At 48.2% G+C, this 18822-nt stretch overlaps 3 protein-coding genes across 3 annotated transcripts in view; all 3 read right to left on the reverse strand.

Annotated features, from left to right (window-relative positions):
* The window catches only part of LOC135081361 (uncharacterized), a 21830-nt gene extending 17349 nt beyond the window's left edge, over positions 1 to 4481 (reverse strand). Inside the window, exons 1-7 of the mRNA XM_063976081.1 lie at positions 4448 to 4481; positions 4290 to 4385; positions 4132 to 4227; positions 3978 to 4069; positions 3500 to 3629; positions 2698 to 3143; positions 2158 to 2406 (exon numbers count right to left, since the gene is read on the reverse strand). Coding sequence (XP_063832151.1) covers positions 2158 to 2406; positions 2698 to 3143; positions 3500 to 3629; positions 3978 to 4069; positions 4132 to 4227; positions 4290 to 4385; positions 4448 to 4481 — 1143 coding nt within the window. The remainder of the gene's footprint in view (positions 1 to 2157; positions 2407 to 2697; positions 3144 to 3499; positions 3630 to 3977; positions 4070 to 4131; positions 4228 to 4289; positions 4386 to 4447) is intronic.
* Positions 4454 to 16602, reverse strand: LOC135081362 (protein cramped-like). Its single transcript, XM_063976082.1, has 4 exons — positions 16503 to 16602; positions 9233 to 9411; positions 5844 to 6009; positions 4454 to 4770 (listed from the first exon to the last, which is right to left on the reverse strand). Exons 1-4 carry the CDS (start codon positions 16600 to 16602, stop codon positions 4541 to 4543), a joined length of 675 nt encoding a protein of 224 aa, XP_063832152.1. The 3' UTR covers positions 4454 to 4540.
* Positions 16603 to 17051: 449 nt separating this feature from the next.
* LOC135081363 (protein cramped-like) overlaps positions 17052 to 18822 on the reverse strand; it is a 49309-nt gene continuing 47538 nt past the window's right edge. Inside the window, exons 5-6 of the mRNA XM_063976083.1 lie at positions 17600 to 17803; positions 17052 to 17275 (exon numbers count right to left, since the gene is read on the reverse strand). Of these exons, the coding sequence (XP_063832153.1) occupies positions 17052 to 17275; positions 17600 to 17803 (428 nt within the window). The remainder of the gene's footprint in view (positions 17276 to 17599; positions 17804 to 18822) is intronic.

Below are 18822 nucleotides of genomic sequence, written 5' to 3' on the forward strand. Positions count from 1 at the left end.
CTTCGGCTCCTTCTCTGGCTTGGGCTCCGAGAGCTTACTAGAGAACCAGGAGGTTCTCTTGCTCCTTCACAATCACCAGCGTCAATATGGCGATCTTGGTCTATGAACGTAAGACCACCGAGAATACTATCCGCACGATACAATCGGCTACTATAGTCTGGTCCGTGAGCACGTAGAATTTTGAACAATGACCCCAAGCTACCCATCCTTATCGCTCGCGCGTAATTATGTTGCTATCGCGCTCGCACACTCATTGCGGGTTTCCGCTTTAGAGATGATGGTCCTGTTGAATTGAAGAGACCACAGGACCATACGATCAGTTATTGACCTGAAATAGTTCTAGAATGTCCTCACCATCAAGTACAGGTCTCCGATAGTAAGATCTCCCGCGTCGTGCGCGCTCCAGCCGCGCCGGATCTGACGCAACGCCGCGTCCACATCGATGGCCGGCTTCGGCTCCTCCTCTGGCTTGGGCTCCGAGAGCTTACTAGAGAACCAGGAAGTTCTCTTGCTTCTTCTCAATCACCAGCGTGTATATGGCAATCTTGGTCTATGACCAACATGCGTAAGACCACTGAGAACACTACCCGCACGATACAATCGGCTACTATAGTCTGGTCCGTGAGCACGTAGAATTTTGACCAATGACCCCAAGCTACCCATCCTTATCGCTCGCGCGTAATTATGTTGCTATTGCGCTCGCACACTCATTGCGGGTGCCAGTCGCACACTCGCGACAGCAATATAATTACGCGCGAGCGATAAGGATGGGTAGTTAGGGGTCATTGGACAAAATTCTACGTGCTCACGGACCGGGCTTTAGTCTTCTAACGACGATTATTTACCAGGGGTGTCTCCCAACGAAGACCTAAACTAATTTAGAAAAGTGGCCTCGACTAAGATGTAGACCTTCATTCAGGGCGGGATTCCGCTTTCGAGATGATCGTCCTGTTGAATTGAAGAGACCACAGGAACAGTTCTTATTGACCTGAAATAGTTCTAGAATGTTCTCACCATCAAGTACAGGTCCCCGATGGTGAGATCTCCCGCGTCGTGCACGCTCCAGCCGCGCCGGATCTGACGCAACGCCGCGTCCACATCAATGGCCGGCTTCGGCTCCTCTGGCTTGGGCTCTGAGAGCATACTAGAGAACCAGGAAGTTCTCTTGCTTTTTCTCTATCACCAGCGTCAATATGGCAATCTTGGTCTATGACCATAAACTGTAAGACCACTGAGAACACTACCCGCACGATACAATCTGCTACTAGTCTTCTAACGAATATTATTTACCAAGGGTGTCTCCCAACGCACGGAGACCTAAACTAATTTAGAAAAGTGACCTCGACTAGGATGATGATTCTATCGAATTGAAGAGCCCACAGGAACAGTTCTTTTTGACCTAAAATAGTTCTAAAGTCCGGTTGCCGAGCAGATAGAATTTCGTCCAATGACCCCAAGCTACATACTTATCGGCCGCAGTAAGTAATATAATTACGCGCGAGCGATAAGGATGGGTAGCTTGGGGTCATTGGACGAAATTCTATGTGCTCGGCGACCGGGCTTTAGAATGTTCTCACCATCAAGTACAGGTCTCCGATGGTGAGATCTCCCGCGTCGTGCGCGCTCCAGCCGCGCCGGATCTGACGCAACGCCGCATTAACATCAATGGCCGGCTTCGGCTCCTCCTCCGGCTTGGGCTCCGAGAGCTTACTAGAGAACCAGGAAGTTCTCTTGCTTTATCTCTATCACCAGCGTGTATATGGCGATCATGGTTTATGAACAACAAGTGTAAGACCACCGAGAATACTATCCGCACGATACAATCTGCTACTAGTCTTCTAACGACGATTATTTACCAGGGGTGTCTCCCAACGAAGACCTAAACTAATTTAAAAAAGTGGCACCAACTGGGATGATGGTTCTATCGAATTGAAGAGCCCACAGGAACGGTTCTTATTGACCTGAAATAGTTCTTAAGTCCGGTTGCCGAGCAGATAGAATTTCGTCCAATGACCGCAAGCTAAACATCCTTATCGGCCGCAGTGAGTGTGCGAGCGCGACAGCAATATAATTACGCGCGAGCGATAACAATGGGTAGCTTGGGGTCATTGGACGAAATTCTATGTGCTCGGCGACCGGGCTTTAGAATGTGCTCACCATCAAGTACAGGTCCCCGATGGTGAGATCCCCCGCGTCGTGCGCGCTCCAGCCACGCCGGATCTGACGTAACGCCGCGTCCACATCGATGGCCGGCTTCGGCTCCTCCTCTGGCTTCGGTTCTTCTGGCTTGGTATCCTGATTCTCCTGCTCCTTCTCAATCTTGCTGTCCTGATTCTCCTGGTCTTTCTCTATGACTAGCGTGTATATGCTGCCCCCACGTTTCTTTGGACGTATGCGGAATTTTACCTGTCGTGAAAAACTAATTATTGAAAATGAAACTGTATGCACCTAAATGTTACATGTGAAATAAAGTAAATTTATTCTATTATACTTATTACAAATACATGAGTTCCCAGATTGTTTATAATGATATGTCGCCGTCCGTACCTGATGCTACTAAGCCCTTGAGTGGGAGGCATAATTTTAATCGCCAGTACAAGTTATGGCTGCCTTTTTCTTACATTCCATTTACAAGCAAAACTAATGACTTCAATGAAAGAATTATCAACTCAAGTCGAGAAAAAAACATTTTATTACCTTCAAGTTCTTAAACTTAGTTTTTCCCGCCTTATCACTCTTGCCTTGATCGCTCTCATTATCCGTATCACTTTTCGCGTACTTTTCATCGTCTTCCATCTCAGAGAAGCTATCCTTATCCCTTTCCAACATATCCCTTTCCGACATATCCTTATCTCTATCTATATCTTTGTCTCTTTCTGCTATATCTTTATCCAGAACTGTTTCAGCTTCGTCAGCGGTTTCTTCAGATTTTAATTCCTTTTCGTCTTCTGTGCTTGGTTTCTCTTCGTCTTCCAGAATGTTCTTGTAGTTGGCCATGAGTTCGATGCCGTCTATGGCCGTCTCGTCGATGTGCATTAGTTTGTTGACGTCAGCGTCCTCAGACTTAAACTTTTTTAACTCAACTTCCTTGTCTTTGTCGGTAGTGCTGTCTTTGCGCTGGCGTTTTGGCGTACGGATTTTAGCTGGAATAAATAAGTTACTTGGTTATGATACGAGATTTTTGTTAATTCGATTGATAACATTTTTACATTATTATTTTTACATTTAAAGTAGAATGCCCTATAAATGACAAGTTTGTTCCAAAGTTAGGCATAGTAACTGGACCCACAAAGAAATTAACCTGAAATTATTGATTCTTTTCCCTTATAGAAGTGCAAACCTATCGATCGTCTTGCTTCAAGTGTAAAGACATCCCACTGAACTTGGGCAGGAGAAGCAGATCTTCTGGCTGGACAGCTGCTCGCTGGGACTGACTACTGGTGAGTGGACCCCGGTGACGTCACCCGAGCGCTAGACAGAGAGAGCACGCTGCACTCACACACGCCGTCCTTGTCCCGCCGCTGCGAGCACATGCGCTCCAGGTAGGAGGAGAAGCAGATCTTCTGGCTGGACAGCTGCTCGCTGGGACTGACTACTGGTGAGTGGACCCCGGTGACGTCACGCGAGCGCTAGACAGAGAGAGCACGCTGCACTCACACACGCCGTCCTTGTCCCGCCGCTGCGAGCACATGCGCTCCAGGTAGGAGGAGAAGCAGATCTTCTGGCTGGACAGCTGCTCGCTGGGACTGACTACTGGTGAGTGGACCCCGGTGACGTCACACGCGCGCTAGACAGAGAGAGCACGCTGCACTCACACACGCCGTCCTTGTCCCGCCGCTGCGAGCACATGCGCTCCAGGTAGGAGGAGAAGCAGATCTTCTGGCTGGACAGCTGCTCGCTGGGACTAACTACTGGTGAGTGGACCCCGGTGACGTCACACGCGCGCTAGACAGAGAGAGCACGCTGCACTCACACACGCCGTCCTTGTCCCGCCGCTGCGAGCACATGCGCTCCAGGTAGGAGGAGAAGCAGATCTTCTGGCTGGACAGCTGCTCGCTGGGACTGACTACTGGTGAGTGGACCCCGGTGACGTCACACGAGCGCTAGACAGAGAGAGCACGCTGCACTCACACACGCCGTCCTTGTCCCGCCGCTGCGAGCACATGCGCTCCAGGTAGGAGGAGAAGCAGATCTTCTGGCTGGACAGCTGCTCGCTGGGACTGACTACTGGTGAGTGGACCCCGGTGACGTCACACGAGCGCTAGACAGAGAGAGCACGCTGCACTCACACACGCCGTCCTTGTCCCGCCGCTGCGAGCACATGCGCTCCAGGTAGGAGGAGAAGCAGATCTTCTGGCTGGACAGCTGCTCGCTGGGGCTCACTACTGGTGAGTGGACCCCGGTGACGTCACACGAGCGCTAGACAGAGAGAGCACGCTGCACTCACACACGCCGTCCTTGTCCCGCCGCTGCGAGCACATGCGCTCCAGGTAGGAGGAGAAGCAGATCTTCTGGCTGGACAGCTGCTCGCTGGGACTGACTACTGGTGAGTGGACCCCGGTGACGTCACACGAGCGCTAGACAGAGAGAGCACGCTGCACTCACACACGCCGTCCTTGTCCCGCCGCTGCGAGCACATGCGTTCCAGGTAGGAAGAGAAGCAGATCTTCTGGCTGGACAGCTGCTCGCTGGGACTGACTACTGGTAAGTGGACTTCAGCGCCAGGCCTTGGACCCACGTGTAGAACCGGCCTTTTGGGCAGCTTTTGTTCTAGAACAAGCGAATTAATGTTGACACAAGTGTGCTGCCACACTGGCGGATTACAAGCGGTTTCAAAGCGGATCGGTGACGCGGTGGAAACGTTGCGCCGCTCCGCTACAACTACAACGACTACAATTTTCCATACAGTCATAACTTTTTACTGACAGCTTATTTTTTTTCGTCCCATACTGAAAGTTAATCTCTATTTAATGTACTATAAAGTCAATATAGGTCTCATTAGTGGTAGACATTTGGACCACTTTTGGTCATTGTCCTTTCTCAGAATAAACTAAATAATTATTAATAATAAAAAATATTTTTGTAACGCGCTCACTGGTGAAGACGTTTGATGTAAAGTCACACTAAGCCCCCTGATTCGATCAATTTCGCGCATAGTGTAAGTGGGTCATTTCAGAAGCTGTAGATTACAGAGCACACTTACTAGAGATGGGTTATACTAGGTAAATTTGATACTAGGTGCACCTATTCCAAGTATTTATTAATACTCGATCCAAATACCTGTTCCACCTAGTACGTAGTAATTTAGCATACTTGACGCGACTAGTGCGGACTAATCCAAGTAATATGACTTTAAAATACAATTTTCTTTGAAAAGATACAACCGTAGTATGAATAATGCAATTTAAAATTGAATAATAATATAATTCCTCCCTTCATACTTCAACAGGCTTTGGACTGTCAACTTAAAAGTTGGCGTATTTAAAAGATATCAATTTCATAAAAATATTTACATACTTTTTTCTTATTTACATGAATATGGTTTGACTACGTTTGTGTGCGTTTGCTTCGTCGCGCTCAAATTTGTTTGGTTAGACAGAGACGGAGTGAATCTCTACGTTCGCACATAAGCTTAGCGAGAAATACTAGGTGCGCGTAATACACGACTACGGATTACGCAATAATAACCTCTATTACTTTCAGGGTAGGGTCGGAAATCGTGTAATTTATAAAATACTAGATGGATCAAGTATTTTTTAAAATGGAATAGGTGCCGCCTAGTACTGTAAAATACCTAGTGTGTGGATCTGTTCTAGTAAATACGTCTCATCTCTAACACTTACCCATGACAATCATCCTGTCAGTCTCTAAGATAGGCTGCTCCTCCAAGTCCTCGCGCTCGTCATCCTTGTCCTCACAGGCCGGCAGCCTGGCAGACTCCTCGTCGGCCTCCTTGCATTGGTCGTCTAGGAACTTTTCCGTCACCGTGCTCTCTGGCTTGTAGTATGACTGTGGTAGCGTTAAGGATAGTACACTCGCGAGCAAAACTATGGAATCACTTACATGAAGTTGTTTCCACACGAACTTGTGTACTAACGAATTTGTTAGTAACAAAAAAAGTGGCTCCATTTTAAAGATTAAACTTTTATCTTTAAATTGATACCAAATTCATTTAAATCACACCGGTATTTAAAAAGATATCCCGGCTGATGTGAAGAAGTAACGAAAAAGACAATGATGAACTGTTTGATACGTCGCGAGTTGCGGCCTATTTACCCCCTATAAAAGCACGCGTTTTCGGATTTTTGCTTTCACACGTTGATTCATACACATCTCGGCTTCTTTTGACACTTTACCTGGGATTCTACACCTTCAGAAGCAGCACAAATCGTTGCACTATTGCAAGAAGGGCTCAGCCAGCGGGCTGTCGCACGTCAGCGCCACATAAGCCAGTCCTGGGTTTCGAAAGTTTCAAGACGCTTTCGGGAGACTAGTGGCTTTATCCCGAGACCAAGTTCTGAACAGCGCCGGTGCACATCGCAAAGGGAAGACCGTTTTTTCATGTCAACCTCTCTATGAAATCGTCATTTGACTGGAATCGATGTCCATCAAGAGCTCAGAAATGTTCGTAAGATAGCTGTTAGCGAGTGGACAGTTCGTCTAAGATATAAGCAATAGAATTTGACTCCAAAAAGGCCTGTCACGGGCTCGAAACTGACGACAGGTCACCGATAAGCACCCTTTCAATTTGCTCGTACACATCTCGATGGGAAGGTGAGTAATGGAGGCGAGTTCTGTTCTCCGATGAATGCAAACTGTGTTTGCAGGGCAGCAGTCAAAGAGGTCGGGTTTATAGGCGGCCTGAGGAGCGATTTGTGCAGTGCTGGTTCGCTGAAACAGTGGCTTATGGGGGTGGCTTGCTCGACTTAACATCGAGATGTGTACGAGCAAATTGAAAGCGTGCTTATCGGTGACCTGCCGTCAGTTTCGAGCCTGTGACAAGCCTTTTTGGAGTTAAATTCTATTGCTTATGTCTTAGACAAACTGTCTACTCGCTAACAGCTATCCTTCGAACATTTCTGAGCTCTTACTGGACGTCGATTCCAGTCAAATGACGATTTCATAGAGAGGTTGACATGAAAAAACGGTCTTCCCTCTACGATGTGCGCCGGCGCTGTTCAGAACTTGGTCTCGGGATAAAGCCACCAGTCTCCCGAAAGCGTCTTAAAACTTTCGAAACCCAGGACTGGCTTATGTGGCGCTGACGTGCGACAGCCCGCTGGCTGAGCCCTTCTTGCAATAGTGCAACGATTTGTGCTGCTTCTGAAGGTGTAGAATCCCAGGTAAAGTGTCAAAAGAAGCGGAGATGTGTATGAATCAACGTGTGAAAGCAAAAATCCGAAAACGCGTGCTTTTATAGGGGGTAAATAGGCCGCAACTCGCGACGTATCAAACAGTTCATACATGTCTTTTTCGTTACTTCTTCACATCAGCCGGGATATCTTTTTAAATACCGGTGTGATTTAAATGAATTTGGTATCAATTTAAAGATAAAAGTTTAATCTTTAAAACGGTGCCACTTTTTTTGTTCCTAACAAATTCGTTAGTACACTAGATCGCGTGGAAACAACTTCATGTAAGTGATTCCATACTTTTGCTCGCGAGTGTATATATGATAATATAAATCTCTGTTTATAGCTAAGCTAGGTTAGGTACGTTTGAATTACAGAACTTCCACTGCGTCCCGCCCGTACAGATATAGAATATTTTCTAACCAACCCAAAAAAAAAAAACAAACAAAAAACTTCTTAAAAAACAGAGATGCGGCAAATATTTCCCTTTTCAACACCATATCAAAGACAAAGACAAAGACATTTATTTGCAAAGAATAGGTTGATACAGATAGTGTTGTAAATACAAAGTGCTCTATTCTGCTAAAATACATTAACATGCAAATTTTTGTCCAGAAATTCCTGAACACTGTAAAAGCAGGAAGTGGTTAGCCATTCCCTAAGCTTTCTGGTCATTACTTTTGCATCGATATAATAGGTACCACGTTTTGGTTGCGGTTTGGATTCTATATAAAATAATTATGTAGTATTCATAATGTCGGTTATTTAGTCGAGTATAAACAAAACCATAGAGATTGATCGAATAATGGCACAAATTATGATAATAACAAAAAATAATTCATCACTTCAATGTTTTCTGCAACCGTCAAGTGGGATGGAAACCGGTCACGAATGTATTTAACTACGATAAATGATTAAGATTAATTAACGTTGATTAATAGCCATTCAGATGAGATGCAATTATACGTATCCATTAAAATGAATGCGTTGGGTATTGTTGTGGTGTGTGAAAATTGTTCAAGATTATTACTATTCCCTTAATGGCTTTACCTTTGATCTCTGATTTGTTAGATTCTACCCTGAATCCGTACTAATATTATAAATTTAAAAAGTTTTAAGAGTGCTGATTTTACCATCATCGGATAACTTTAAAACTGAAGAATAAGTTTGGCACATTGACAGTTTCAGCATGGGAAATATGTCGAAACTACAAGTTTTATCTTCGGTTAAAAGTTATCCGACGATAGTAAAATCAGCCCAGAACCGATTTAGATGTAATTATAATGAAAATTGTGAAGGAAAATATTTTCTAGGGCCACGTTCAGATGAGCGCTTAACGCGCATTTACAACTATATTATGTAGAAACGCGCGTTAGCAACGTACTCCCAGAATAAAATACACGTCACCTCGGCGTTCTTCAAACACATTCTGGCTTGGACGCCAGGGATGTTATGGATATCCGTAACCGTAACCAAAACTTTCGGATATCTGAAATAAAAAAATATCCGAAACCGTAACCGATTCAAAAGTTTCGGATAGTTTCGGATGAAGGCAGTTTAAATTGTTTTTTGTATAGCATTATATGTCAAGGCATAACAGCCTGATTTACCTTTATAATGCCATCTAGTATCAATTTTTATTTATTTATTACTTTTATTCGATGTAGTGTGCGGCCATGAATGAACCGTGTTGGACAACCATTGCAAATTGCACTTTAAAGCACAGATATCCGTAACCGTAACCGAAACTTTCGGATATCCGAAATAAAAAAATATCCGTAACCGTATCCATAACCGAAACTACATATCCAAAACATCTATAGTCCAAACTGTACCTAATTGTGTTATGATTATTTTCAGGTGATCATTCAAAAGGATACAGGCGGCGTCCACCGGTCCTCCAGCGCGCGAATGAACGCGCAAAGCCGCGTGCGCAGCGGCAGAGCGGCGTGCGCGCGCGGGTTGTGCGCCGCCGCCTGCACGCGCGCCCACGCCGCTGACGTGCGCGCGCGTAGCACGACACCAGCGCGTCCGCATACCCTCGCGCAGTAAACACGCTCTGTGGGACATAAAGTAATTTTTAATGCAGGCACAGAATAATAATAAGTACTACGTACAGAAGTATTACTTCGCGAAGGTATTTAAAAAAATGTATGCTCAATGTCATTAACAATATGGTGTAATTTAGCCTGTCTCAAGAGTCAAACACCATTTTGTTGACAAACGTCAGTGATCGGCACTGCGCCGAAGCTATAGGGCTGACTTCGGTAAAATGATGTGACGTGAGGTGCCAAACTGCGGAAAATGGCGGAGGAGATACATGATTTAGCATGAATTATCATGAATAATATAACTACTTATTTACCTCTCAGTGTCTTGAGGCAACTTAAAAAAGTACATTCTATGTTTTTATTATTATTTAGGCAGTTAAATACTGCACAGTATTTAGTACACCATTTTATTTATTTTCTTCCATCATACACAAGAATACGCGTGCGTGAGTCAATGTTCGCTCGTATGTGAGGCCTTGTCGAATAGTATCCTGTAGGTGGGCCATCGTGCGTGTTTTGTTTTCGATGTAAACTCGCGGAGATGAACAGGCCTGATGCAGGGTACTCACCTGCCATGCAGCACGTAACGTAGCATGTAACGTAACCAACCTTCAAGTGAGTACGGCTCGTCCACGGTCATCGCGTATCTGGCTGCGAGCTCCTGAATCCTACTGCGAGCCGCCTTTGTGCTCGCAGTGATACCGCCACTCGGAGGGTCGCTACGATCTCCCTGCGAACCACGCGCGAGCAGCTCGCAACGGGCTCGTGCCTATGTACTCACTTGATATGATACAGTATCTGATCTGATACATTACATGCTACACGGCTAGATGAGTACCCAGCTTAAAAGACCAGCAAACTGTATGGTGGCGAGTCGCGGCCGCTACTGTAACGAGAGGCCGGCACCGGATACACGTGTGCGGCACGTCTATTAACAAAATATATAACAAGTGTGGTGACTCATTTGCGCCGAACCTAAATAAACAACTTAAAAAATCGAACTGCCTAAGGCGGGAATCGAACCCACGACCTTTCGCTTGAACTGAACAAATGTTGTTGTATACGATGCCAACTAACTAGTCCTGCGAGGTTGCCATACCAGTGCTAATATAGTGGGGATTAATAATCCTGTATTATCAGACTGATATTATCAGTCTCCAAGATGAGGTGAAATGAGGACACTAAAAATCTACATCACCCAGGTTAGGGTGTCCCATAAATGGCTGGAAAAAAATTTTTTTTAGATATTGAAATGCATACCCTCTATTTCTTTTAGTACTACTTAGACATAGTTAAATACAAAATTTCATCTTCCTACGTCAACATTAACCCGTGCCGACTGAGCTCTGAAGATTTTGAAAAATGCTGGTTTTATCCCTTTGGTTATGTAGCTTAATCAATTAAAATATTTAAATTATATAAAATATTTATATAAAGAAGATATCAGACAATATATTTTCCCCCTTGGGTCCCTTTTTTACATTCTGGATACAGATTTCCATGCTCCTGAATATTGGCCTGATTTTTGCTACACTGTGCGTAGCAAAAATAGCTTTTTCTCTTCCTTTGCAGTGATCGAACAATGAAAATCTTGCATAAGCTTTATAGCTCTCTCAGCTGTATCATTAACTACCCTTAAAGAAAGCACTTTTTTGCTTTTAAATAGGCAACATCTTCATCTCATTTAGAAATGGGTCTCAGGGGAAAATTCTTATCAATTTTCAATGGAAAAAATAAATGTATAGTCTTGACAGACACTAAATCACTCAATGGGTTTCCAGCAACAATAAATAAGGCAGTATTATTATAAATTCATTAAAAACATGATAAAAAAATTAGTACTAGTCCTATTTACCATAGAAATAATCACACCTTCTTCAGATGGAATGTATATCTTCCCAGAATCATACATACTCTCTCTTTGTACTTTTACTACAGTATTGACGGTGTTTGTTCATTACCTTCATCATCAAAGAGTGATAAAACGGCAATTTCTTCTGACATGAAGTAACATAGATGTTGACTAAACTTGCTCAAGGCTGCTTTGGAAATCAATTTGTCAACACTCTCATATACCTTTTGGAAAGTGGATGTCAAGAGTTCCTTAAGGCTTTCATCAGAGCTGGTAAGTTGGTCGTGATGATTAATTGAGAACAAATGAATACGCACCGCTACTGCCGTGCAACATGTTTCGATGCAAGTCGGCACGGGTTATCGTACTCCAAATAAAGTAAAAATTTATTTCCGAGTGTTTTAGAGGCAAACAAACAAAACTAAGACCTATGCGTTACAAATTTAAAACTTTGAAAATTATGGGACACCCTAACCCAGGTGAACAAAGTGGAAAAAACCCGTCATTTCACCTCGGAACCATTTCACCCAGATGAATTGATTTGACTAAAGTAGTCGCCTTTGTTCACCTAGGAATTAATTCACACAGGTGAACAAAGATCGCCAGTCTACCTGTGATCTGGTTGAGGTTCCGCAGCGCACCATCTCCCCGAGGCGACGTGTGTTGTGCTCTAAGGGTATAGACACAAGGTCGCCGGTCGCACCTGTGATCTGGCTGAGGTTCCGCAGCGCACCATCTCTCCCAGGCGACGTGTGTTGTGCTCTAAGGGTACAGACACAAGGTCGCCAGTCGCACCTGTGATCTGGTTGAGGTTCCGCAGCGCACCATCTCTCCCAGGCGACGTGTGTTGTGCTCTAAGGGTACAGACACAAGGTCGCCAGTCGCACCTGTGATCTGGTTGAGGTTCCGCAGCGCACCATCTCTCCCAGGCGACGTGTGTTGTGCTCTAAGGGTACAGACACAAGGTCGCCAGTCGCACCTGTGATCTGGTTGAGGTTCCGCAGCGCACCATCTCTAACAGGCGACGTGTGTTGTGCTCTAAGGGTACAGACACAAGGTCGCCAGTCGCACCTGTGATCTGGTTGAGGTTCCGCAGCGCACCATCTCTCCCAGGCGACGTGTGTTGTGCTCTAAGGGTACAGACACAAGGTCGCCAGTCGCACCTGTGATCTGGTTGAGGTTCCGCAGCGCACCATCTCTCCCAGGCGACGTGTGTTGTGCTCTAAGGGTACAGACACAAGGTCGCCAGTCGCACCTGTGATCTGGTTGAGGTTCCGCAGCGCACCATCTCTCCCAGGCGACGTGTGTTGTGCTCTAAGGGTACAGACACAAGGTCGCCAGTCGCACCTGTGATCTGGTTGAGGTTCCGCAGCGCACCATCTCTCCCAGGCGACGTGTGTTGTGCTCTAAGGGTACAGACACAAGGTCGCCAGTCGCACCTGTGATCTGGTTGAGGTTCCGCAGCGCACCATCTCTCCCAGGCGACGTGTGTTGTGCTCTAAGGGTACAGACACAAGGTCGCCAGTCGCACCTGTGATCTGGTTGAGGTTCCGCAGCGCACCATCTCTCCCAGGCGACGTGTGTTGTGCTCTAAGGGTACAGACACAAGGTCGCCAGTCGCACCTGTGATCTGGTTGAGGTTCCGCAGCGCACCATCTCTCCCAGGCGACGTGTGTTGTGCTCTAAGGGTACAGACACAAGGTCGCCAGTCGCACCTGTGATCTGGTTGAGGTTCCGCAGCGCACCATCTCTCCCAGGCGACGTGTGTTGTGCTCTAAGGGTACAGACACAAGGTCGCCAGTCGCACCTGTGATCTGGTTGAGGTTCCGCAGCGCACCATCTCTAACAGGCGACGTGTGTTGTGCTCTAAGGGTACAGACACAAGGTCGCCAGTCGCACCTGTGATCTGGTTGAGGTTCCGCAGCGCACCATCTCTCCCAGGCGACGTGTGTTGTGCTCTAAGGGTACAGACACAAGGTCGCCAGTCGCACCTGTGATCTGGTTGAGGTTCCGCAGCGCACCATCTCTCCCAGGCGACGTGTGTTGTGCTCTAAGGGTACAGACACAAGGTCGCCAGTCGCACCTGTGATCTGGTTGAGGTTCCGCAGCGCACCATCTCTCCCAGGCGTCGTGTGTTGTGCTCTAAGGGTACAGACACAAGGTCGCCAGTCGCACCTGTGATCTGGTTGAGGTTCCGCAGCGCACCATCTCTCCCAGGCGACGTGTGTTGTGCTCTAAGGGTACAGACACAAGGTCGCCAGTCGCACCTGTGATCTGGTTGAGGTTCCGCAGCGCACCATCTCTCCCAGGCGACGTGTGTTGTGCTCTAAGGGTACAGACACAAGGTCGCCAGTCGCACCTGTGATCTGGTTGAGGTTCCGCAGCGCACCATCTCTCTAAGGCGCGCGTGTGTTGTGCTCTAAGGGTACAGACACAAGGTCGCCAGTCGCACCTGTGATCTGGTTGAGGTTCCGCAGCGCACCATCTCTCCCAGGCGACGTGTGCTGTGCTCTAAGGGTACAGACACAAAGTCGCCAGTCGCACCTGTGATCTGGTTGAGGTTCCGCAGCGCACCATCTCTCTAAGGCGCGCGTGTGTTGTGCTCTAAGGGTACAGACACAAGGTCGCCAGTCGCACCTGTGATCTGGTTGAGGTTCCGCAGCGCACCATCTCTCTAAGGCGCGCGTGTGTTGTGCTCTAAGGGTACAGACACAAGGTCGCCAGTCGCACCTGTGATCTGGTTGAGGTTCCGCAGCGCACCATCTCTCTAAGGCGCGCGTGTGTTGTGCTCTAAGGGTACAGACACAAGGTCGCCAGTCGCACCTGTGATCTGGTTGAGGTTCCGCAGCGCACCATCTCTCTAAGGCGCGCGTGTGTTGTGCTCTAAGGGTACAGACACAAGGTCGCCAGTCGCACCTGTGATCTGGTTGAGGTTCCGCAGCGCACCATCTCTCCCAGGCGACGTGTGCTGTGCTCTAAGGGTACAGACACAAAGTCGCCAGTCGCACCTGTGATCTGGTTGAGGTTCCGCAGCGCACCATCTCTCTAAGGCGCGCGTGTGTTGTGCTCTAAGGGTACAGACACAAGGTCGCCAGTCGCACCTGTGATCTGGTTGAGGTTCCGCAGCGCACCATCTCTCCCAGGCGACGTGTGCTGTGCTCTAAGGGTACAGACACAAAGTCGCCAGTCGCACCTGTGATCTGGTTGAGGTTCCGCAGCGCACCATCTCTCTAAGGCGCGCGTGTGTTGTGCTCTAAGGGTACAGACACAAGGTCGCCAGTCGCACCTGTGATCTGGTTGAGGTTCCGCAGCGCACCATCTCTCCCAGGCGACGTGTGCTGTGCTCTAAGGGTACAGACACAAAGTCGCCAGTCGCACCTGTGATCTGGTTGAGGTTCCGCAGCGCACCATCTCTCTAAGGCGCGCGTGTGTTGTGCTCTAAGGGTACAGACACAAGGTCGCCAGTCGCACCTGTGATCTGGTTGAGGTTCCGCAGCGCACCATCTCTCTAAGGCGCGCGTGTGTTGTGCTCTAAGGGTACAGACACAAGGTCGCCAGTCGCACCTGTGATCTGGTTGAGGTTCCGCAGCGCACCATCTCTCTAAGGCGCGCGTGTGTTGTGCTCTAAGGGTACAGACACAAGGTCGCCAGTCGCACCTGTGATCTGGTTGAGGTTCCGCAGCGCACCATCTCTCCCAGACGCGCGTGTGTTGTGCTCTAAGGGTACAGACACAAGGTCGCCAGTCGCACCTGTGATCTGGTTGAGGTTCCGCAGCGCACCATCTCTCCCAGGCGACGTGTGTTGTGCTCTAAGGGTACAGACACAAGGTCGCCAGTCGCACCTGTGATCTGGTTGAGGTTCCGCAGCGCACCATCTCTCTAAGGCGCGCGTGTGTTGTGCTCTAAGGGTACAGACACAAGGTCGCCAGTCGCACCTGTGATCTGGTTGAGGTTCCGCAGCGCACCATCTCTCCCAGACGCGCGTGTGTTGTGCTCTAAGGCCCAGAACAGACGGTGAAACGCAACTGCAACGAAACTGCAACTGCTAGTTACTTTTGAGTTGCATCTAAGTTTCTGCCATAGCGTCCGTTGAGAGACCACAGACACATGACGCGACCAGTTTGAAACTTTCAGTGTCAGTTTAATTCATCAGAATGATCAGAAAGTTGCAGTTTCGTTGCAGTTGCGTTCCACCGTCTGTTCTGGGCTTAAGGGTACAGACACAAGGCCGCCAGTCGCACCTGTGATCTGGTTGAGGTTCCGCAGCGCACCATCTCTCCCAGGCGACGTGTGTTGTGCTCTAAGGGTACAGACACAAGGTCGCCAGTCGCACCTGTGATCTGGTTGCGGTTCCGCAGCGTACCATCTCTCCCAGGCGACGTGTGTTGTGCTCTAAGGGTACAGACACAAGGTCGCCAGTCGCACCTGTGATCTGGTTGAGGTCCCGCAGCGCACCATCTCTCCCAGGCGACGTGTGTTGTGCTCTAAGGGTACAGACACAAGGTCGCCAGTCGCACCTGTGATCTGGTTGAGGTTCCGCAGCGCACCATCTCTCCCAGGCGACGTGTGTTGTGCTCTAAGGGTACAGACACAAGGTCGCCAGTCGCACCTGTGATCTGGTTGAGGTTCCGCAGCGCACCATCTCTCCCAGGCGACGTGTGTTGTGCTCTAAGGGTACAGACACAAGGTCGCCAGTCGCACCTGTGATCTGGTTGAGGTTCCGCAGCGCACCATCTCTCCCAGGCGACGTGTGTTGTGCTCTAAGGGTACAGACACAAGGTCGCCAGTCGCACCTGTGATCTGGTTGAGGTCCCGCAGCGCACCATCTCTCCGAGGCGCGCGTGTGTTGTGCTCTAAGGCTAAGAACTCACGGCGCGATTTTCACCCGCGCCCGAAGCGGTTGTGGAATTGCGGTTTTATTTCAAAACTCACGGGAGCGGTTATTTGCGCGGTTATACTAAGAACTCACGGCGCGGTTGAAAATCGCGCCGCGCGCTAAGACACTGGTACAAAATGGTCGCCCGCCGATAGGGCGGTTTTCGCGCGGGCGCAAACCGCCGAGGCTGCGGTTACAGCGGCCCGTGCGATTTTACTAGGTGCCCGCCGGTGCCCCGCATGCAACCGCGTCGTGAGTTGTGCATTAGTTTTTACATAAGTATCTGCATTCTACAGAAGCTGCGGGCCCGGGTGGAAATCGCGCCATGAGTTCTTAGCCTAAGGGTATAGACACAAGGTCGCCAGTCGCACCTGTGATCTGGTTGAGGTTCCGCAGCGCGCGGCAGGCGGGCGTGCGCACGCGCGTGTTCCGTCCGCGCGCGCGCACCGCGATGCTCCCGCAGCGCACCATCTCTCCCAGGCGACGTGTGTTGTGCTCTTAGGCAGCGGTTCCTAAACTTGTTTCGTCTACTGCCCACTTTGAGAATAAATTCTTTTTAGCGCCCCCATTTGTAGTCGAGAGTCGAGTGTTCAGTCGGTGTCTAAGAGACCTCCTAGTAAATGACGCCTCCCAAGCCTCTACACAACGTTCTGATTTTTTTTCTGGGTCTCTTACCGCCCCCCTTTAAGCCTGCAGCGCCCACAAGAGGGCGTTATCGCCCACTTTGGGAAAGACTGCTCTAAGGGTATAGACACAAGGTAGCTCGCACCTGTGATCTGGTTGAGGTTCCGCAGCGCAACATCTCTCCCAGGCGCCGTGTGTTGTGCTCTAAGGGTACAGACACAAGGTCGCCAGTCGCACCTGTGATCTGGTTGAGGTTCCGCAGCGCACCATCTCTCCCAGGCGACGTGTGTTGTGCTCTAAGGGTACAGACACAAGGTCGCCAGTCGCACCTGTGATCTGGTTGAGGTTCCGCAGCGCACCATCTCTCCCAGGCGACGTGTGTTGTGCTCTAAGGGTACAGACACAAGGTCGCCAGTCGCACCTGTGATCTGGTTGAGGTTCCGCAGCGCACCATCTCTCCCAGGCGACGTGTGTTGTGCTCTAAGGCAGCGGTTCCTAAACTTGTTTTGTCTACTGCCCACTTTGAGAATAAATTCTTTTTAGCGCCCCCATTTGTAGTCGACAGTCGAGTGTTCAGTCGGTGTCTAAGAGACCTCCTAGTAAATGACGCCTCCCAAGCCTCTACACAACGTCCTGATTTTTTTTCTGGGTCTCTTACCGCCCCCCTTTAAGCCTGCAGCTCCCACAAGGGGGCGTTATCGCTTACTTTGGGAAAGACTGCTCTAAGGGTATAGACACAAGGTAGCTCGCACCTGTGATCTGGTTGAGGTTCCGCAGCGCAACATCTCTCCCAGGCGCCGTGTGTTGTGCTCTAAGGGTACAGACACAAGGTCGCCAGTCGCACCTGTGATCTGGTTGAGGTTCCGCAGCGCGCGGCAGGCGGGCGTGCGCACGCGCGTGTTGCGTCCGCGCGCGCGCACCGCGATGCTCCCGCAGCGCACCATCTCTCCCAAGCGCGCACATGTCTTCTCGCTTACGCACGAAAGCTTCTTGCGCAGCTCGCCGTAGTTGATCAGCGCGTACAATTCTTGCGCTACCTTCTTCACGTCTGCAGAAAAGTGAATATTCACATAAAGTACGGCCAACTAGCAACGATACAAAAGGTCGATACGACTGTCGAGTTGACAATATATTCTGTCTCTTCCCATTTTGTGTATTTGTCATAATGTCTCGTTCTCCCGCCAAAATATGTGAAAGTCAGACGGGTTCACCCATGACATTAGGTTTGTTTACATTTGGTATCGCTTCTCGTTTGCCGTACTTTAAGTATAAAGTCGTAAGGCCTATCATCATTATCATTTTGTCTTCACTGCAGGAGGACGAGACCCATTATAATTTACCAAAGACAAAAGGAAGGATTTGGCCAAACTCCCCACGCTGTTCAAAGTTCAAAACAGGATTTAATCTAACTGGACATAGAAGAAGAGTGCCTATAGCACGAAGTATATTCTCAGATCAACAGATTTTATTACAATTTAGGTGAATATAGCAAATATCCTCACAGATGACGTGTGATACTGTGAATTGTACAGGGAAAACCACCAGATACAGAAATTGGAATACCTGACGCAGAAAAAAATTAGATGCATGCAATAAAAGGAAGAATAAGTTATTCAAAACTTTCCATATTCCATCCCATGAGGAAACTCTTATTGCTTGCTACTAATTGACATTCCATGCCGGCATTGTCTAAAAATGATTCTACGAAAGCCAAAACACCATGACGCGACAAATAAACTAATACAGTTAAGCTAAACTGTGTTACGAGATAGGAATACGAATATTAACCGATTCTACGCAAAATACGCTTGACTAGATCATCACCAAAATTAAAATACCGCAAAGCATACTAATCGCATGTATTATCCTTTTAGGTGTATGGTTTGGCGACCCTTGGACATCGGACTGACCCGGGCTATTATGAATTTTTATTTGGGTTACTATGAAGCTTAACAGTTCTTAGGCGCATGTAGCCTTTCACGAATCTGCTGTTAGCGTAGAAAAAGACTTGGCTAGACGGGTTCAATCCCCTACATGGAAGAGCTTTATTTTAGTTTATTATTTACC

Source organism: Ostrinia nubilalis, chromosome 19 (genome assembly GCF_963855985.1).
Source record: "Ostrinia nubilalis chromosome 19, ilOstNubi1.1, whole genome shotgun sequence".
In the NCBI taxonomy this organism is placed as follows: Eukaryota; Metazoa; Arthropoda; class Insecta; order Lepidoptera; family Crambidae; genus Ostrinia; species Ostrinia nubilalis.